Source organism: Arctopsyche grandis, chromosome 2, assembly GCF_051622035.1.
Source record: "Arctopsyche grandis isolate Sample6627 chromosome 2, ASM5162203v2, whole genome shotgun sequence".
NCBI classification, from domain to species: domain Eukaryota; kingdom Metazoa; phylum Arthropoda; class Insecta; order Trichoptera; family Hydropsychidae; genus Arctopsyche; species Arctopsyche grandis.
This window is the reverse complement of record NC_135356.1, coordinates 23,646,905-23,669,323: the sequence shown is the minus strand read 5'-3', so window position 1 is coordinate 23,669,323 and position 22,419 is coordinate 23,646,905. Positions and strand designations below refer to the sequence as shown.

Genomic DNA, 22,419 nt, shown 5'->3' with positions numbered 1-22,419 from the left:
TACCTAAAGATATTAATTTTATTGTTGTAAAAAATTTAGTTTCGTGTCAGAAACTAAAAATTACAATTTTGATTTTTAAGTATTGCATTTATGTTAGATTTATAATATGAATTATTTCAATTAAAGTTACATTTTTTTAATAAATGTGTGTAATAATTTTTAATATGAATACATATTTCTGTGAAACAAATTAATTAATTTATACATTAGCTATTAAGTAATTGTATCTATGTATGTGTTAATATTATATTCCAATTGATGTATGCTAATAGCCAAACATTGTGAAAAACACATTGAAATCGAACATGTATTGGCGATACCAATAAAATAAAATCCCAGTGCAATTTGTATGTTCATATTACAATGTTTTTATTTCACAACGGCGTATTTAAATATTGGACAGACTTTAAATGTTTGGTGCACGCATTGTAACTGTATTTATTATTGATCAGAAATTGTAAAATTTTTACATATTGAGGTGCATTCATCGAGATATTTTTCAATGTGAAAAAGAGTGCAAATTGTGAGATAAAATAAGCCATTGGATTATAAAAGCATTGTATATAGAAGTATATTTCAATTCATGATACATACACATATTAAGGGATGGCGAGTGCAATGATGAAACAATGATTAGATCATTTAGTTCTGTTGGGGGTAAAATATATGTATACACGTATAAAAACATTATCGAAATTAAACCTCATACGTGTATATATGTATTAACTAGAGCTTAGAAAAATATTTGAAACTAACTTACTAGTTTTCTTGATACTATCGCGATGACTCAAAATTCATGTGTGAAGTGGACATTAGCATAAAAATTGTCACATGATTTTGGAACTGCTGTATGTGACAAGTGAGAATGTTTTCACTGTTTCATACGCCAATGGAGTGATTGACGAGGAAACCTAAATATGAGATGATATTAGGAGGTCTAGAATTCAGCATAATTAGTTCTGTGTGTCATCGCGACGGTGCCACTTGTAGTATAGAAAATGAATATTAAATAATTTAATGTCAATAAAAATTAATGCCATCTCCTATTTCTATCGTCCCAATTAGGGTATTTTTAAAAAGTCAGTATTTTGTATGTTGAGTGTTTAAATATGACAGTAAAATTATGATGTCAGTGGTGTCGTTTCATTTTCCCTACAGCCTTTTTTGTGAGTTTTACAATGGCCGATTTAATACATTGCCTGCGGCCAAATTTACACTGATAGGGAGTTTGACGTTTGTTATTGAGTCAAAAATAAATTTGACAAGTGAGGGCAAAGGTCGATTTTGGGGTCAGTGGCTGTTCAGTATGTGAGTGAGCTAGTGGGTGTGTGGGTGTATGAGCTTCCGTTTCGCTATCATTGGGATCCACAAAGTTCTCGTGGTGTACCACAAGCAAATTGTAAGCACAAACGAGTATACGAAATACAAACAAAAATTGGCGTGGCGGCCATTTTGTATCTTACGTCAAACACACACACACACACACACACACACACACGCATACATAAACTCACACACACACACACACACACACTGAAAAGTCACTAACCCCAAAATGGACTTCTGCGTTTATTTATTATATATAAGTATTTTAAATTTTCTTTTCTGATTTTCAAAATCATATGGAGAGAATCATATAAACTTGATAGGATATACTTTTATATTATATATACATAAAATATATGTATATATATATATATTTATATATACAGATAGCTATTGATTATACATATAAGTTACACAAAGATATCTGAAACTAAATTTTGTCAGTACTCGTATAGAGGATAATTATATTACACATTCTGACAGTGGTGTCACCCCAATTTCGGAACAGCGGGTTTCCAATTTTTTTTTCAAAAAAATTAAATTGAAAATCTATACATATATACAATATACTTTTTTTTTCGTCCAAAGCACTATTACATGAAGCTTTATTAAATTTTCAAGACTTGTATAATTTTTGACAAAAATTATATGAATTTTTTAGACTAAATAACGGGTTTCCGGAAACCAATTGAAACCATTAGGGCTGTACTACTGCGATATTCACAAACGAATTTCTATTCAATGTTTAAATTAACACTTTACTTTAGGGTCTTTACTTCACGATACTACGTAAAGAGTATACTTTTGAAACATTTTAAATATTTTGCACCTTGATTTAAAATTTATGAATCTGAAGAGGTTCTGATATTTACTTAACGATTATGTGCATACATACATACATACATGTTTATCTAAAAATCAAGATTTGCAAACACTGATTGCCATGTCAAAAAAAATTATCTTCATGTCGTAGAGATAGATACTGTTGGCTTAAAACAATTAAAAACATAATTCAATATTGTAAGTGAACAATTAGTATAATTTCTTTCCAATAGACGTATTTTCCACTAGTAAACGGACAAAGCATTCAGTATAAATGTTACATTTTATTTCAAAATCATCAGTAACCTGTGCTCCGCAGTATGATAGTATATCAAATTGAAAAAAAAATCAACGTTGTTTAAACTATTGATTGCTTCTTTTTTGTCAAGTATATATACAATTAACAAACAACGTTATCATATATGTAATTAAAAATACTCGAGTCGCTGTATTTATGTTATAAACATTTGCGATAAGAGGTGATAATATGGAAGTGGTGTACTGATATATCTAAACTCTGTCTTTATCACAGGAACACTGGTTAACGGGAAAAATAACACATGATATAAACTCATCGCTCTGTTAAATATTGCAGTTTTCACTCGATTGTATTCAAGTAAGTACATATCTGCAAACAATGAATCGCGCAATATATATATATATATATATATATATATATATATATATATATATATATATATATATATATATATATATATATATATGTATATATATTGCGTGTATATATATATATATCTATATATATATATATATATATATATATATATATATATATATATATATATATATATATATATATATATATGTATATCTATATATATATATATATATATATATATATATATATATATATATATATATATATATATATATATATATATATATATATATATATATATATATATATATATATATATATATTTATTATTTACCAATAAATTTCAGCACAATTAATTTTTGGTAAATGTAAAATCTCCATAAATTATATTTTAAAAATGTGTAAAAAAAGTATATAAAGTTGCAATTTTAAACATAAATAAAAACAACTATTTCCGTGATGTTTTTTGGAAGATTATAAGATTATTTTTATATAAATTTGCCATCAAACTATTCAATTATACTGAATACTTTATCAATTATTTACATATGTAGAAAAATAGGAAGAAATATATAACAATTTACCTTTAATAAAAATTTTGAATCCAAAAAGGAAATCTTGCATACAAAAATTTCGAATAAATAAATAATTTTACTATAATTCTTAATGTTTATTTTCAACTTAGCTTATTTACTGACATATTATATTGACGTATTTAAAAAAAATCTATGAATTTTCAAATTTCCCGGTTTTTTGGTCAAATTGCCAAAAAATATCCATACCTTGATTTTCACTTCGTGATAGAACTAATTTAATTGTACGTATATATGCATGTGTGCGGGTGACTCATCCGGGGATTCATGCACGGGGGGGAGCACGTGCCGTTTTATTTGTCGTGAGTCTCGATTTCAAGGTGAACGAAGTTCAGAACAAAATAAGTTATTGCCTGGGGCGCCAAATAACCTCGGGACGGCCCTGCACCACTTTGTGTATTCATGCGATATGTTCATGCGATTATATGTACATATGTCTATGCGCGATGAAATGTTTTTGCGAAGATGACTTTACTTTGTGTATATTTTTTTATTACAAATTGCATCCCACTGAGCGATTTAAAAAGCAAGTGGATTTATACAGTTTTTCCAGCAAATATGTCTACCTACATGTATATCACTCAGGATCTTTGGATAATAAATAAAATCATATATATATATATATATATATATATATATATATATATATATATATATATATATATATATATATATATATATATATATATATACATTGTCTGTATATTGTCTGTATATATATTGTCTGTCTGTCTCGAATAGGCTCCTAAAACACTGAACCGATTACGATGGAACATTCAGGATTTGTTGTATGCATGTCCGGGAAGATTACTGTGAAAAATAAAACGGGAAAAAACCTCTTAATAATAATATTTGTAATTACGATTTTATCGACGCAAGAGTATGAAGCGCCAGTGTGTAGTTAAGGAAATGTGTACGTTGGTAACCAACTTGCGCGCACGCATGCCAACCCTTACATTACGTACCACTCACCCCGACCTTACATTACGTACCACTCATAACGATCCTACATATATGTATATAAAAATCAATGTTTGTCTCTATGTCACGTATGCGTTCCTATATTTTACTATAATTTAATTTGATTATTAAGTATTAATTTGAAACTGAAACATTCACTTATCGAAACGCATCGAGAAACGGGAACAGGAACGTGAATTGCATGCGTTATTGTACGATGGAAAAATGGAACTTTCAGGATTTATTGTATGCATGTCCGGGAAGCTTACTGTGAAAAAAAATCGGCCAAAAACAGGAAAAACGGGAATGAGTGGCATTGCAACGCAATAATTTCAAATGTTTTCGCGTCCTGACATGCGTTGTTAGGGTAAAATAAACAAATAATTGAATAATTTCAAATGTTTTCGCTGCCTGCGTTTTTCCGACAAATTGGAACGGGAACGGAAATTGCATGCGTCATTGTGACATTGCAACGCATGCCGGGTTCAGCTAGTATTAAATAATATTGGCTTAAAAAACCGATATATCTGTAAAGAAAATCATTTTATTTTGTGGATTAATTTTTATTAAATAATTTCCAGAGCAATTGTGTCGGAAGTTGCATAGTGTTGAAAAATGACGTTCGAAAATGGCGTTCAATTAACCGTGAAGGAGTTCGACACTCTGGATCTCGGCAATGGGAAAACTGTTATCAAAGAATTCGTATGGGAGACTCAGAAAGGGATGACTGTACATGTTATATCGTACGGAGCAACAATAACACGCATCAAACTACCCGACAAGCAAGGGAAAGTCAAAGATATCGTCCTCGGATACGACAATATGGACGGCTATCGTTCTTCCACGAATCCATACTTCGGAGCGACAGTTGGACGAGTGGCCAATCGCACTGGTAACGCCAAGTTCCTGTTGAACTGTCAGGTCTACAATCTGAGCAAGAATCGAGGGGAGAATCATTTGCACGGTGGAATTAAAGGTTTCGACAAAGTCAATTGGAAATCATACATCGATGGAACTCAAGTGACGTTCAGCTACCTGTCCGTGGACGGGGAGGAAGGCTATCCCGGAGATGTCATAACAAACTTAGTCTACAACATACAGAAGGACAATCAAATTATCATCACCATGACGAGCAAATGTTCGGCGCCAACTCCGATTAATCTGACCAACCATTCTTATTTCAATCTCGCTGGGCATGTAAGAATCAAACCATATATTTGAATAGAGATAGTACATATCAATGAAATAAAATATTTCTACATGTATAGGTACATATACAGTATGGGACAGAATTAATCTTGAAAATGAATACTTTAACCCTTTGAATACTGACCAACGCCGATCGGCGTTTTGCCAACAAGTCCATGCTCCTGAAAAGCGCCGATAGGCGTTGTATATTCAGTATGTAAAAAATAAACAAGAATACTACCCGCTGAGCCTTTTCAGGTAGCATTGAAAAAAAAACGCATTGAACATGGGTCGTGTAATCCGTGTCAATTTTTAAAAAGACTGGTTAATACCGGAATTTCTGAATTTATAATCATAGCAGAATTTCTCGATGGAAATCCGTAACTGCGAGTATTTTAGATTGTGGTTTGGCATTAAGATTGTGAGCATTACATTTTAACAACAATGAAGAAGATTCATTAGTATATTTCTTTTTTGTTTATTTTGTATTATTGCAACATATATTAGACAGTCTAAACACACCTTTAAAAAACTCGAAATCCTCGGCAGTAGTTATCTAGGGTAGTGATCTAGGGTTTGTTTGAATTAGCTACAATTTTTATAACTGCTTTCTATTGGATTTCTAAATAAATTTAGTTGGAAATGTTGGCGAAATTTTCAGCGTGGCGGGCTTTCAACAGAAAAGTCGTCGGCACTCAAAGGGTTAATTAAAAAGTAAATATAAGTAAAAGCAAACTACACAATATATGTAGAGGTGATTTATTTACAGATATCTAATAGTTCACTTCCAAGATGGTAATCATCTAATCATTTGAACTCCATCTCAAACGTATTACATTATTATTTTTCAACGATTATGTATGTATGTTACAGTTTAAGTGTATTTTCCAGTTGTAATATATTTTGATTAATTGAAATATATTCCAAATAACTTGATACCAAATACCGTTATACTTGAAGTATACATACTTTCAGTTGTAATATATTTAGACTAGTTGGAATATATTTCGTCTAACCCACATAAGTTGATTCATTGGCAAACTACATTTCAACTGGTTAAAATATATTACAACTGAAAATACACTTCGACTGTAACATATGTATGTATGTATATATGTAAAATATTTTGTGATGTGTATGTTATAACTTGTAGGATACTGGTTCGAAAGAATTGTACAATCACGAATTTAAAGTAAATGCATCCAATTACACACCGTTGAATGCAGATCTTATCACAACTGGTACTTAAATACGATCACTGCTAAACAAGTTTGCGAATGTCTGTTGTAAATCATGTTGACTTCTAGGTGAGATAAAAACCGTCGAAAATACCCACTTTGATTTGAGAAGTCCTAAGGCTCTTTTGGAACTCGTGCCGAGCTCTACGCCAGGTTTCGACATCAACTATTGTTTAGATGTAGACAAAAGTAAGGATTTGAGTTTCATCGCAAGGTGAGTTCATGACTTGAATAATAAGAAAAAAAATTTGGATGCGACCAACCCATGACTTTATCTATGTATTTGAGGAATATAAGAAGGTCACAAAACAAAATTCAATAATTAAACTTACATACACGTTCCGGTTTTGAGAACATTTTCGATACAAATTGAGCGCAAATGTAGGGAAATTTTCGCAAGATAAAAGATCTATTTTCGGTTGTCGGATTTTGTTAAATGTAAAAGTACTACTTCCGGTTCAGGTAAAAATATTTAAAAAATATTAAGGTATAAATTTTATAATTTTTATTACATGTAAAAAAAATTCAGTCTGATTCGATTAGCGGTTTGGGAGATAATTGAATTCAAAAACTGTGGATCCCTACATAAGTATAAGGGGAGGTACCGTTTCCGGTCAACTTAAAAATTTACGTCGAATCGATAAGAATTTTAGTAACCGATACTAAGTTTCAGTTCGATAGGACTAATGGTGTTCAAAAAATCCCCAAAATACATACACAACCACAAACACATTTTTTCTAGATCATGAAAACGTGATTAGTGATCGATTCTGAGTTCGAATCAGTCAAAATCTCGTGTTCGAATTTTCGCATGATCACAAAACTTCATCTATTGTTACCACGTACATAGATAAAGTAATGAAACAGTGGATATTATTAACCGAATCGTTTTCAGAGCGTCTCATCCGGAATCGGGAAGGACTCTCGAAATGTATGGTAACCAACCAGGAGTGCAATTCTACACAGCGAACTTCTTACCCGAAGACAAAAATGTAGTCATCGGGAAAGATAATTCATCTTATTTGAAGCATGGCGCGTTTTGTTTTGAACCGCAAAATTTTCCCAATGCTGTCAATTATGTATGTAATTGTACTGTATTAAAATATGTTTTTCATTATAAATGATATTGATTATAATGTGTGTATTTATTTTTCAGGCCAATTTCCCAAACTCAGTCTTGTATCCAGGCAAAGAGTATTTGCATAAATTTGTTTACAAATTTGGAATCAATTAAAACGCATTTTTATTACAGTTATGAATTTATTGCGTACAAAAATTCAATTAACCATTCATGTGTATCCAATTATGATTATGTTATTACATAAAAAAATATTTTTAAAGAAAATCAATCTTTGTATTTACAATATTATCTTCTTTTATTAAAAAATGTATGAGTTTATATTCATGCCGTGTTTGATTCGAAATACAACAACCATCCAGATCCTTTATTATTGGGGCTAGAACTTTGTACTATTTTGAGATAGTTGTTATCACTCTGTCGGGACGCTGGTGAATCCTATAAATTGAAATGGTGCGTTATTCTTTCCTTATATATACATTATATTCTTTCCATATATGTACATATTTATTATATAAAATATATCTATGAGAACTGTTTCCAAAATACTTACACCAGGACAGTATTTCACAATGACGACACCTTTATGATTGATGAGTTCTACATAATTGAATTCACAAGTGTTTTCCATTCCGAAGTCAAACACTGTAAAAATTATATAAATTACAAATTTTCAAATGAAATATCAAAAATATTCATATGAAAAGTTTATACATGTATTAAATACCTTTGAATTTTACTGAAACTATAGTTTCGATAGGTGTTTCGATCGTCCATTCGCATTTACCAGCTGTTCTATAAGGAAAAGGATACAAAGGACTTGATAGGGTTCCGCTTATACTGGTAACACTTCCTCCGCATCCTCTTCCTAATTTTAGAAGACATGAAATTATTTTTTTAGCATATTTTTGTTTAGCGAGTTACAAGGGCGTCAACGTCACTCTCAAAGTAAAGTAGTCAGTTTTCATACATTTAAGTACATGTTTATTTTCATTTAATGATATTCTCTTTCTAGTGGATACTTAAATTTAGTATTAATTGTGTGAAACGGTCAGTATAAATATAATCTTAGATTAGATTAGATAAAGTTAGGTTAGTTAGTTACTGAGCATTTAATAAAAACATTAACCGAGTTTCTATCGATCGGTATATTTAAAACAAATGTCATTTTATTTAAAGTTTTGTTCCATACCTTGATCTGTGGAGAAATAATAAGCGTTTAGCCAAAACTCAACTAAATGACTATTTTTAAATAAATCTAATCGTAGCGTGTTGCCCGTTGAAAACACCGGTAGTGGAGTTCTTGCACTTTCTATTTTGTCTAATAGGACTGAATCATTATGGAGCCCATCTCGTATCTATTGAAGAAACAATATTTCAATAAACAAACAAAACATCGCGGCCTCAGAGCGCAATGATGATGATACGTTTACAAGTCCTAATTAATCAGCATTATAATAATTTAACCTCCAAATAGTTTAGTTTTGAATATGGAATTTTAGAAGTGTTGAAATACATCGAGATCCACCTATTGGGAGTAGTCGTGATGATAATTGTACGAGAATTCTCAACGGACATTAATATTCTTCCATGGGGAGCCGTATAATTACTTCTATTTGCTGAAATGAAAAATGAAATTATTGTCCAAAAAGTTTCGATCGATAGTTGAGAAAGAAATTCTTCTAATGGCAATATCAAATTTTAGATGAAATTAAACTGTTTTGAAAGGAAACTTTTTGCTTTACATCCATTGTCATATTCCAACTGAAATCCTTTATATTTATTTTCCATGTTTGCAGATGTTATCAGTTTAATAGTTATTAAGTCGGCATCAATATAATAATCACTGAGATTCATACTTCCGCAATACACATGTGTGACAGCATCAGGCTCGAACTTGAAATGCTGAAATGAAATTTAATGGCTTGAATTCATTAATACATAGATGACGAATAAGTTGTATATGATTTAAATTAAAAAATAAAAATACGTTTTTGTAGAACATAAATAATAAAAGACTACGCCTGACAAATGTTGGAACCTGAAATTCAATAAACAGCTCAGTGTATCATTTTTATTATTCGAAATATATAATATATGTACATATCGATGGCTCGGTGCACAGACACTGTATATTCATTTTTGAATTTGTATCGAATTTTAAGTTTGTAGATGGTGGAATAATTCAGGTTTTTCCTTTCAATGTAATTTATGTGGTATACATACATAATTACGATAGATACGATACAAATTCAAAAATGGACATGCAATATCTGTGCACCAAGCCATCGATATGTATTACGGCATGGTGGTAATGCGTGAGTTGTATTATGCGCGGATTGTTGGCCGAATGGACACTTGGCCGACGTACTTTTTGCCGATTATGTATCGAAATTACTCAAAACTCACTGAAAAAAGGTGTATAATTCAGAAATCATCTCGACCTCATTAAAATTTGATATTTTTGATAAATTAAAACAATCAAAAACTCTATTCAGCCAAATGTCCGGTCGGCTAAGTATCCGTAGGCTTAGGGCGAAAACACTTGGGGGGGGGGGGGGTGGGGGGGTTTGAGCAGCAACCCCCTTAGATTCACGTAGTTTAATGTATTATTATGAATTTTAATTAAAATAATAAACCAACAAAAATAGAATATTGAAATTTTTTAGAAAATACATATATACTCGTATATAATATTTAGGTAAATAAAATATCAAATTATATTTGACACGTCGATTTATCCCAGAAAAAAAGGTTAACTCCCAAATATATTTTGTTTTGTTGTTTGTCTTACTTTGAATGATATTTGTAAAACTCGTTTATCCTTTAAAATTATTTTAATATTAATTTTATTGATAAAAAATATAAATAAAAAATGATATAAAATTCAAATATTTACATACACTCATTTTTTAATATAATACACCCCTCCCCTAGAAAGTCATTCAAAAGTGGTAAAAATTTTGCCCCCCCCCCCCTGGGAAAAGCTGAAATAATGCCCCTGACGTTATGGCTTGGCTTCCCGTTGTGCACGTGCAGAACGAATACATATGTTTGAGAGGTCGCATGTATATATTTGCATATTCATATGCAATCGACAAGCTTCTCCTACATTTCTTCAAATATGGGATTCACCGTTATCGATCACTGTCAAAATCACCGAAAATATTCCAGGGGGCAATTTTTGGGACTGTCTACCATGAATATGGGCTAGGAGTGCTGCGTTTTTTTCGCATGTTTGAAAGTATCTAACAAAAAACCCGTACCACTCGGTGTGTTTTCGCCCTTAATATCCGTTACGTCAAGCGTCCGTCGGCCAATAGTCCGTCAACCGAATTGGACTAACGAATTAGCTATCACTACCACAAGTACCCATCATATCGTGAATAATATATAATACACATATTTACACGTCTGAACTTTTGACTTAGGTATAGCTTTGAAATTTCCAATCTGGATTCCAAGCACTGATTATCTTGAGATGGTGGCGATAGTTCGAAGTTTAAAAATTTCAAATGAATATTAGATGTGTCGTCAGATCTGATTTTCCACAAACACGATATGCCGGCCGGTAAAAATCCGTCCGAATTCAACGGTGAATTCAATTGTTTTAGCGTGTTGTATCCTACGGTCAGAAAGGATCTTCTACATGGCGCTGAAAATAAATTGTTTTTCGTTTGTTAAATTATATATGTATGTATATATGTTATATATTCCTTCATGTACATATATGTTATATATGTACAGGAAGAGGATACGGGCATTGGTTATATCCTGCCCCGAATCTGCAATTGCTTTAAGCAAAAGAGTGATTGTTGTGACTAATTTGCTTAGTAATAATGCTGTTTGGTTTCAATTTTTTTTCAAATATCAAAATATTCATTACATATGATATACATATGTATGTATGTGCATACATAATATGATAACACTGAGCAACAAAAATAACGTTTTTGACTTCCCGGAGTGGAAACTAATTAATCATTTCTAAATTTGACCCATCGAGTTCGAATATGACAGTGAGTTTTTTGGTTTTATATATAGAGAATTAGTGAACCACATAAATTTTCATACATCGGGGAGATTTACCAGATGCAACTATTTATTCCACATACAAAATTATGCCACAAATTTTAACAAGAATTCAACGCTATCCTGACTTCATAAACTGGGAAATGAGTTTAGTCAATTTGATCTATTTAATGTTAGTAAACAAGATTTAAAAAAAATGTTACGTTATCATTTCCCTAATATGTATAAAGGCTCAATGCATTTTATTTTATTGTTTTCATTTAATTTATTTATTCACTTCGGGTATCTTCATTGTTTAAAACTCCTATTTTTTCTATTCATATATTAATATTGTTTTTTATTACTATTCTCTTGTATTAAGGTTTAATGGTCCTTGCGGTCGTATATGTATAAATAAATAAATATGAGCATTTAAAAAAAATGTGTATTTTTTTACAGATTTTTGGCTTTTACAGTCCTCAACTCAAAATCTAGTATTGTGAGTATTAAAAAAAATCAATAGGATAGACTTTACTGATTGTGATTTTTCATTGCTTTGAAATACGTACAAATAATAAATTATCTAGCGAATTATAAAAGTCGAAAATATACTTTTTTTGGATACATATGTAATATCTCGAGAAAAATTTGTAAAAAAGTATATTTTTTACTTTAAAAATTCGCTAAATAATGAATTATACGTATTTACGACAATAAAAATACAATCAGCCGAAAAAGTATCCAACTATTGATTTCAATACTTACTTTTGGCACAATAATACTAGATTTTGAGTTGAAAACGCATTTTTTTAAACGCTTATATATCAAGAAAACCCAAAAAAAAAGCTCTGTCATATTCGAACGCAATGGGTCCTTAGTAAAGATTGATTAGTTTCCGTTCTGATTTTTTTTTGCTGGCTCAGTGTACCTTATTAAAGAATAAACTTCTGCTGAATAAAATTTTAATTATATCTATAGTTTAAGAGATTTCGTACTACAGAATGTACTAAAGTAAAATTGCCAAATATTCATTTGTAGAGATTTTTGTAGACAAATCTAAAAAATCCCAAAATCGCATTTGATATTTTGATTTAGATTTGAAGATTTTTTGTTCTACAAAAGATTCACAGTAATGTACTGAATTCATATGGAGGTCACTCAATATGTGAAATACACCTCAATAACATTCGCCACAATCATTAAACGTGAAAATTGTAATTTAAAACTTTGAAATTTTTTTTTTGTATTACAAAGTTTTGATGATATGATCATTTGAACCCCAGCACTTTCAACCGTGCCATCAGCCACAAAACGGATCCATAAAGAGTTCTTATACGACATCAAATTGCTCGGCATCGAATGTCCACAATATCTGCCGATGAGAGGAGACGAGTGTCCAGTGCCGTCCCTTATCTGAAACCAAAAATAATAATAAAAAATAATACAAAAAATGGACTGTGTGGATTCTACATACGTAATAAAACTTATTTACGTAACATTTATCAGTTTATCACATAACATATCAGGTGGGAAATCAAAACAGATCTAGGAGGTAACTCTTAAGGGCATAGAGAAGGGAGGGGGGGGGGAAGAAATGATGGGATGAAAGTAGGAAAGTCTGCAAAGAAGTTTGGATTCAAAATCAAAATTGACTAAAATCTTGTCGTTGACTATACCTCTACATAGTCACAGGTGCAATTATTCCGTCTGAGAGCCGTTTGATTGACGTTCAGACACGGAGCCACGTGGAAACTGTCAAAAACCACGTGTAATTTTTCAAACATAGGTCCACGGATCAACCAGTGACATTCCATGTTCGGCTTGTAGAGTAGATCTTTGTTGATTTTTAAAACATAGTCATTGGTCTTGTTAACATTAAACGTACCGCCACAGCCGTGAGACTCGCCTTAAATTTGAACAATTTTCATATTAAACAAATTTTCAAAAAATATATAAAACCAAATTATCATTTACTAAGCCAATGGCTTCCAAATTGTGATAATTGCACCCGTAATGTTATTGGAAAAATTTGAGCGCTCAATAACTTACAGTAAAAAACTTGACTAACAAACTAAAGATAGTGACGTGTTGCAAACTTTGAAAAAATACTGTTGGGTAATAAAATTATATTAGTAGGAGAGCTGATCACCCCGAGCTCCAGATTACACATGGGCCCCAAAGCAGTCCTTGCATTTTTGAAAAATACATTTTTGGTGAATCATTTAAGTTTTTCTATATCAATCCATGCGATATCATAAAAGGTTAATCACTTTCTGAAGGAAAAATTGTTAATTTGCACAAAAGCTTTCGTTATTTTACTAAATATGTACATCACTTTTCCGAGAAGCTCTGTATTCGAACTTATTTATAACAGGAACCTCAGCATCTTCACCTTGAACTTGGTGTGCAAATGTCATTTAACTTTGATTGTTTCTCAAAATATCGCTGACAATAGTAAAAGTCAATGGAGGCATTTATGTACGCACGGACGCATTTCCGAAAATGAATTAAGCACGTATTTTGTTTTCATTCGGTAAACGATAGAAAATTTTTTATCCTCAAATGACTGCTGAAAATCTATTTGAATTAGTCTAATAGATTTTCTAGCTTATCGCGGTCTTTACTGAACAGATTTGTGCAAAATTTGCTTGTTCTAATTTTTTTATTATCGTTTCTAAAAAACAGAGAAGCTTTATGATAATGGACGATATGTTTTCCTGAATCGAATGACACTTTTAGTTGGATAAAAAACTTTTTGAACAATATTTCAAACGCAAAAGAAGAACGATTCATATAACGGAATATATTATAATAGATGCTTTTTTGAAAGGAAAATTTGTTCAAAATGAACTGAATTTCTTGTGGATCTTCACTCCTTTCGAAATAATCATGTAATAGAATTTTCGTAAAAAATCTAATGAAAACATTTACAATACATATTCTAGTTATATGATGCTTTCAAATAGGATGTTTTTAAATTGCATAAATCATTTTATATAGGTAATAATCTACTTAATCTAATTTTTTCAAGGATAATGTTCAAGGGGTCTCATTGGGTTTAATTTACCTTAAATGTTTTTATAGTCTTTGTACATGACCTTTCACGACCCAGATCCCCTAATTGAGACCCAAAAGCTCGCTACTACATACATACATATATACGTACATATTCGACTAGTATTCATATATTCGTACCCAACATGAAATAAACATCAGCCACGAAACCACTATATTGAATGATAGTGTCTGTCTCCAGGTGCAATACCATATTGTTGGTTTTTGATTTGATGACTGGCAGGGATTCGGTGAGATTTCCGCACAATCTGGCCAATTTAGAGTCTTCAGAAATTTCTTTTCCTTCGTATGCTGCCACATAGTCATAGTCGCAATTTTCCATCATCTCCATAACGAAACTCTGGAAACTGATACGATTGATTACTACCACAATCCTTCTAAATATGGACATATTCACAGGATTACATGCATAGGTATGTATGTATGTACATAAATGGAGACAGGCGAGCTCACAATATTTTTCTAGGACCAAATTAGGGTGACACATGTTTGGGATAAGCTTGAAAAATATCACGGGGACCATTTAATATTTTTATTTGTGACCAATGTAGGAATGTAAAAATTACGGTAATCGGACTGCAATAAAAATCATAGATAAAGTAAAAATATATACATATCTCTTTGTCGGCACACATTCTGAAAGTGAGCAAAAGATCGATTCTAGGGGCAGTCCGGACTTACTGAATGGGGATTCTACTCTACTTCTATTTTATTACATGAAACCACAGCGTAGCTCGCTGGTTAAAAACATTGACATCGACATTGGTTCAAATCCATGCCGGTACGCTACTGGGGGAGATCTGGGTTGTTAATTAATCCAGATCGGCCGTTTCCTGTTGGAGTTCACAATTTTAATTGTGGTCACGGCTCCGATAAACTCAGCATTATTCCCATCAGTTTCAAAAGTTTAAAATATGCCTACCTACATACATATCTACATTTGTAGAATGTGCTTAGTACTTACAATACTTATGCACAATATTTGGCCATAGATGTCTTGTTAAAAAAAACTGTGTATATCTGTATAAATAAATAAATAAATGATAGGCAAAAATATGTGTGTATCACCATGTCAAATACTTTGACTATTTGTCATGTAGTGACATTTTTCTGGGAAAGTTTACTAACGTTAATGGTTTTCCGTTACCTTCTGCAGCATAAAGAATGAAAAGTTAGGGAAGTCAATAGGGAATTTTTATGTTTATTTTATATTTTCGAACGTTCCAAAAATTATTGTCAGTACTCTGATAGAAAACAGCCATTATGGATTTGATATTTATCCAGATCTTGGCAGCAACTTTTGTAATAAACGAGAAAATCGATTAAATTTTTCAATTTATATCAGGATTTAAACCCACGACCTCTCAATTAGTAAACAATTGACAAACCAGTCCTGGAAGGAAAATGATACCGCTTTCGTATTTTTTGTAGGTTAGAGTTTTTTTATTTAAATTTTATGTCACACAGAAAAATTGTGTTAAATAGTTATTTCTTATTGCATGCCTGATAGCATCTCATTAGATGACAAAATAGTAGAAGTACTCAATAATTAAATATTTATGACAAACAATAGACATGTTCGGTAATAAAGAAAAAGAAATAAAGAGACGCATAGAATTATGATTTTGGACATATGAATGCTGTTATTAAATCAAAAATGCCACTTTGCCTAAAGAAAAAGATTTTCAAGATGCCAAAAGCCAAGATGCTACACTAAGTCTAATGCACCCAAAAAAGTATGGAACGTTGTATGCTGGGCATAACGAGGAGAGACGGGAAGCGGAATACGTGGATGAGAAGTATAACAAGGGTAGTAAATATAGTGAAGAAATTGAAATGGGGCGGGACACGTGGCTAGAAGAATAAATTAAAGGTGGACAAAAATGTGCTATAATGGTAGCCGAGAGAACGCAATAGGGTATAAGGAAGGCCGCAGGGAAGATGGGTGGACGAAATTTGGAAAATTTGTGGGGTAAGATGGATGAAAGTTGCGCAAAACAAAACAAACGAATGGATACGTATTGGAGAGGCCTTCATCTAGCAGTTGATGGTAAATGACAGTAGATGATGATTCAAATATTAAATTAAAATGAAATATGATTTACCGCACTATGACAACCTTATCTGGTGGTGCTGTTATATTCCAGACGCAATTTAATTCCGGATGATATTCATTTTTATCATTGTTGGGAGATGATATTTGTTGACTACTATTGATATTACCTCCGCACGCTTAAAATATAAATTTTTTGAATGAAAAAAAATCATGATATATTATTTTGTAATTGAATTACATACTGTCAATATTATAAGATAGAATAAATCCTAATTGTTCTGTCTTTTCGCTCTTTTCGTCAGTAATGAAGGTCAACTTTACACCATTTTTAAAACGAAGCCGCCCGGGGCTATTCTCCCCACAGAAGGTTTGAGATTCGAACGAATCTATAAAATTGTCATTGTAAGTTTCCAGAGTCAACTTGACCACATCGCATTTATTATTTTGATCAGCTATAATTAAAGTTAAAGTTATGATATATCCGATCAACGCAAAATACATATGTATGTATGTACATAGATATAAAAAATCGTTATACCGTATTCAAGACTGAAATGTTCAAATTCCAATTGGACAAACTTTCCAGGCGGTGCAATTATTTCATATACACAGTTCAAATTCGCCTCATACATGGGATATCCAGGACTAATAATATCTTTAGGGGTGATTTCTGCATACATAGTTCCACCGCAGATGGTATTCCAATGTGCCTGTTTTTGTAAGAGTATTAAATTATGAAAGTTAGTTTTTGAATAAAATGATGAATGTGGTTACCTTAAAGCCGTCTCCATTTATGGAAGAATCTGATCTGAAAATGACTTTCATTTTATTCGAAGTGGAGTTAAAAGGTCCTGAAATCTCGCGTCCGCAAAATTTACCCATGGATATCCAATTTTTATGTATCAAGTCGAATATCTGGTAAATCAATCAATGCAGTGAATATTTTTTTTATTTTAAGTTATTGGCTATTAATATCTAGTAGCTTATAATATTTATTCTATAAAGCAGTGTTTTTTAAACTATGGTACATTTAGTGGTACGCGAAAGATTGAAGATAAAAGGTCTATTCATAATATCTACGAATATACCTTATACCCGGCACAACATTGCACGGAAAAGACTTCATCTGTTAATTTATTTATAATTTTTATAATAATAACAATATGCCCAATGTGACCTGACAGGCTGCCCCAAAATGTCACACCCTTCTTACAAAAAAAAGAAAATAACAAAGAAAAGAACAATTTATTAATAATTGTATTATTACAAATCCATGAACTGGAAGTGATAGTTTACTTCCGCACACAATTGAGTTTGTATTTGCATTTAAAATAAAAAAAGCGGATGTGACCATCCCTTGACTTTATCTATGCATGTATTTGAGGAATATAAGAAGGTCACAAAACAAAATTCGATAATTAAACATACATACACGTTCACACATACCGGTTAAAGGAGTGTTTTTTAGAAGCGAAACTTACACAAAACAAAAGTTCTACTTACGGTTGTCGGATTTTGTTCGAAATTTTTTTATTACTTAAAATCACTATAATTATTATACACATTAAATATCAAGAATATAAAAATATTTTAAAAGGTCAAAATAAAATAATGAAATAATGTTTTTTAAAAAAAATACTAGTTTTTGCATGATCACAAAACTTCATATATTGTTACTACGTACATAGATAAAGTAGAAGACGGGTGCGGTTTAACTGTACATTGAGAAGAATACTTTGTATGAAACTTCAAAAATGTGTACAGATTTCATGAAATATGCGAGAATTGTTGGCCATTTTGGCGCCGTCTGTGGTTCTTTTTGAAACCAAATGGCAATTTCACAAAATGAACAATTGAAATACCTCTACGAAATCTTTTGAGCAATTCGGCGACTTTTCAATAGCAAAACGATCGATGAAATTTAACGACACTCTAAATCCATATTTAGCCTCTATTTCCCAAGTACATTCTTCATTTTCTCCATAGCTAGATGGATATTTGGGTGTAGAGAATGATTTATCAAATTGTAATATACCACCACAACCTGAAAAAAGTTACAATGTTAAAAGTTTTTTCAGCATATTTTAAGTTACGAGGGCTTAACATTAATATTGAAATTCTGCCTAAGGCTTTCTTTAATACTATAAAATGAGATTTTATTGATAATAAAATAATCACTATTTGTAATGTTCACTGTTTGATTTGGATTTACTTTTGAATCGATTTCTTATTGATATAATTCACAATTTTGCCATAGTGACATTACGGAGTAGTTCCAAACAATTCTAAACGTAGTTATAAAGAAAAAAAATTCGGGTGTGACCAACCCATGACTTAATCTATTTATTTGAGGAATAAAAGAAGGTCACAAAACAAAATTCGATAATTAAACATACATACACGTTCACACATACTGTTTATGAGAACATTTTCGAGTGTAAATGTAATGATTTTTTTTTATCTATTATAGTAATGTTATCACTATAATTATAATACACATAAATATCAAGAAAATAAAAATTAATTAAAAGGTCAAAATAAAATGATGAAATATTGTTTTAAAAAATATACTACTGCCGGTGTTCGAATTCTGACCAAAACCTTATCAGCTCTAAATTAGAACATAAAGAATACAAATATAATACAATTAATACGTTCAAGGGTGTGGAAAGAATAGTGGCCACATAATTCTGAGAAAAAAATTAGACCTTTCTAAGAGAAAAAAATTCCACTTTCGATGAAATTTAGTTTTTTTTTTATTTTCACCATATTCATACAAGTATCATACTTGATTTTTTTCGTGAAGAGCACACATGTTTAATACAGTGTTCACAGACACACACATACATTTTTTCTAGATAATGAAAACGTGATCAGTGATTGATTCTGAGTTCAAATCGGTCAAAATCTCGAGTTCGAATTTTCGCATGATCACAAAACTTTATCTATTGTTACTACGTACATATGTAGATAAAGTAAAAATACAAAAAAAAATAATAGGATACGTTTACAATGTCAAATTAAACACACCTCAACCAGATCAGCATATTTCAGGTTAAACAAATTGAAGTTAACAGAAATCTCGTTGTGGATTTTAATGCCCCTTGCAACAGACGACGAAGCCATCAAATTGGTACGTGCCACAGGAGATGAAAGATACAAACTGAACTGAACATTGAAGCTTATTACTTTATATTTAATATTCTATGTATTTTATTTAATATTTTTGGCGCGATAGTTAATTTAATTTTAAGCGCTTGCTGATTTTATGTATTTATATATTCATAAGTGAGGAGAAATCGGTATCTGAAGATCAGTCAAAAATAATCAAAATGATCATCATTTCTACAAATTCAAATGTTTATTTCTTCCATTGTAATTCAACTATGCAACGAAATTTTTGAAATATTAAAAAAAAAAGTTTCATTCAAATTTTACTGAAAGATTGTCCAGACTGCAAATGGCACCGTTACCTTATAAGTTTGGAACGAAAAAATACATTTTTGGATTTATATTATGGAAATAGTGCAAGCTTGCTTAATCCTTTTGGGTCACGGGGCTACCAAACAGTTTTCAGGCATCTCAGGGGTCGCAAAAACTTTCATGTAGAAAAGTCAATATACAAATTTGAAAAAACCGACCTTCACTTAGGACGTTAAGCTGCCATCCAAGTTTACTCTCGTTGTAGTAACGATCTGCAGAATATTCCACCCAGACCATTTGTTTATGAGGGGTGACAATGGGAGCTGTCATGTTATTGGCACATAACTTTTCGAAAGAATTTTTGGTCCTAAAGAAGCCTCTGCGTACAATCACAAACTCTGAATTGCAATCACCCGTAAGTTTCAGACCAGTCGTGTTCACCTGAAACAAACCTTCCAATTAAATACTGAGCAAATTTTTCAGTTTTTCGTTATTTAAATCCGTTCAACCTCCAATTTGTATCCTTCCGGTGGTAAAAAAACCCACGCACAGTCGATAGAACCATTTAAAATGACGGGAATTATCATTCGGTAGGAGCTGTCCACGTTGTTGATGATGCCACCGCAAGGATTCACTTTATAATTGATCTGGTATGACCCTTTGCCATCATCACTTATCTGTAAAAATTCAATGTTTTTTTAGAATCAACATGAATTTTTGGAGTAAAACTTATATATGGTAGTAAATTGCCGCGATGCGGACATTAGCGTTACATTGCACAAAACTACACTTCAACCCTTATCTTCCCTCTTCCTTCTCAAAGTGTATATGTTGAAATTATATCAGTGAAATTATAATTTCACTAACTCAAGCAGAGAGTACGGATGTAACAATTGAATTACAAATCCACTTCTCAATGTCAGTGAATTTGTAATTCAATCGCTAATGCACCATGCGAATTTGAATTACAACGTACTAAAAACTTTTACTTAACCTAGCCTTAAATAAATAAAACGAACCCTAACTTAACCTAACCTAACCTAATCTTTAATGAATAAGTGTTGGCTGCTAAGATATTATGATGCTATTGTAATGCTTCTACATCCAGTACAACATGTAGAAGCATTACAAGGAGCGGGTTGCGGGGAGGGCGTGTGAGCGTGAGTTCAGCATCGGAGTGGGGATGGAGAAGAGCGGGGTTGTGACGTGGGGTGGCGTGATTCGTTTCGGTGACGCACTATCATCTAACCGTCAAAAATTATAATTTCGCTAATAGTAGGGCCAGTGAAGATGTACATATTTAATTTCTCTAGTGAAAATATAACTATACCCAGTGAAAATTTAATTGAATATGATTTCACTGAAACGTCAGTGACATTATAATTTCGCTACCGTTATAATTTCACTGAAACATATACATATATTGGATTTTGTATAAGGAAAATTATATTTATCGTATCATTGAATCTACATAGCTTGCATAATTAATATCAGGAAACAATAGCTAATTTCTGAATTTGATAACCCGTAATCCAGCTTCCATCAGATGTCTTCTTTCGGTTTGCGAACAAAATTTTCATTTCCATTCCCTTTTCACTTCTCTAGTTAGCTCAGAGTGGTCTTGAGATCTTGACAGTATTTTTTTTTTCCGTTTCCGATCGATTTTTTTATAAACTTTTTCTTTAAAACGTATTAAAATAATTTTAGATGCACTAAATTTAAAGAATCAAAAAACAAAAACAAAAAAAGCAGAAATGGAAACGATAAAAACAGGGCTCAGGAGTCGGATCAAAAATTACCAACTCTGACTCCGACTCCAACTTGAACGATTTTATTAAGATCGAATTTTCTTGATGACGTATAAAATTGATAGTAATAAAAAAACAGCGATTTTCAAAATATAAAAAATAAAGGAATTAAAAAAATCACTAAAAATTGACATGCTTCCCAATTTATTGAATACTACTGTTGTGCCCGTTGAAATTTAAACGGGTGGTTTCAATATTTACGTATAGTTAACACTGTACGAC

The 22,419-nt window shown here is 31.5% G+C and overlaps 2 protein-coding genes across 4 annotated transcripts in view; one reads left to right on the top strand and one right to left on the bottom strand.

The window, feature by feature from the left end:
• Window positions 1-1,184: 1,184 nt before the first annotated feature.
• LOC143922517 (galactose mutarotase) lies at window positions 1,185-8,152 on the top strand. 3 transcript variants are annotated; one of them, XM_077445779.1, is made up of 7 exons: window positions 1,198-1,399; window positions 2,681-2,764; window positions 4,902-5,517; window positions 6,662-6,749; window positions 6,816-6,960; window positions 7,642-7,825; window positions 7,903-8,152. In XM_077445779.1, exons 3-7 carry the CDS (start codon window positions 4,936-4,938, stop codon window positions 7,978-7,980), a joined length of 1,077 nt encoding a protein of 358 aa, XP_077301905.1. In that variant the 5' UTR covers window positions 1,198-1,399; window positions 2,681-2,764; window positions 4,902-4,935; the 3' UTR covers window positions 7,981-8,152. The 3 variants fall into 3 exon arrangements, with proteins under 3 accessions (XP_077301907.1, XP_077301905.1, XP_077301906.1); XM_077445780.1 differs by having other exon boundaries at window positions 1,202-1,265; window positions 7,903-8,151; XM_077445781.1 differs by lacking the exon at window positions 2,681-2,764 and having other exon boundaries at window positions 1,185-1,399; window positions 7,903-8,151.
• The window catches only part of LOC143922516 (cubilin-like), a 57,516-nt gene continuing 43,087 nt past the window's right edge, over window positions 7,991-22,419 (bottom strand). Inside the window, exons 46-63 of the mRNA XM_077445778.1 lie at window positions 20,899-21,066; window positions 20,608-20,830; window positions 18,829-19,010; window positions 17,741-17,881; window positions 17,505-17,676; window positions 17,209-17,418; window positions 17,016-17,142; window positions 15,031-15,257; window positions 13,512-13,741; window positions 13,086-13,248; window positions 11,235-11,479; window positions 9,815-9,865; window positions 9,570-9,729; window positions 9,292-9,443; window positions 9,017-9,182; window positions 8,552-8,692; window positions 8,378-8,469; window positions 7,991-8,262 (exon numbers count right to left, since the gene is read on the bottom strand). Coding sequence (XP_077301904.1) covers window positions 8,149-8,262; window positions 8,378-8,469; window positions 8,552-8,692; window positions 9,017-9,182; window positions 9,292-9,443; window positions 9,570-9,729; window positions 9,815-9,865; window positions 11,235-11,479; window positions 13,086-13,248; window positions 13,512-13,741; window positions 15,031-15,257; window positions 17,016-17,142; window positions 17,209-17,418; window positions 17,505-17,676; window positions 17,741-17,881; window positions 18,829-19,010; window positions 20,608-20,830; window positions 20,899-21,066 — 2,964 coding nt within the window. The 3' untranslated portion in view covers window positions 7,991-8,148. The remainder of the gene's footprint in view (window positions 8,263-8,377; window positions 8,470-8,551; window positions 8,693-9,016; window positions 9,183-9,291; window positions 9,444-9,569; window positions 9,730-9,814; window positions 9,866-11,234; window positions 11,480-13,085; window positions 13,249-13,511; window positions 13,742-15,030; window positions 15,258-17,015; window positions 17,143-17,208; window positions 17,419-17,504; window positions 17,677-17,740; window positions 17,882-18,828; window positions 19,011-20,607; window positions 20,831-20,898; window positions 21,067-22,419) is intronic.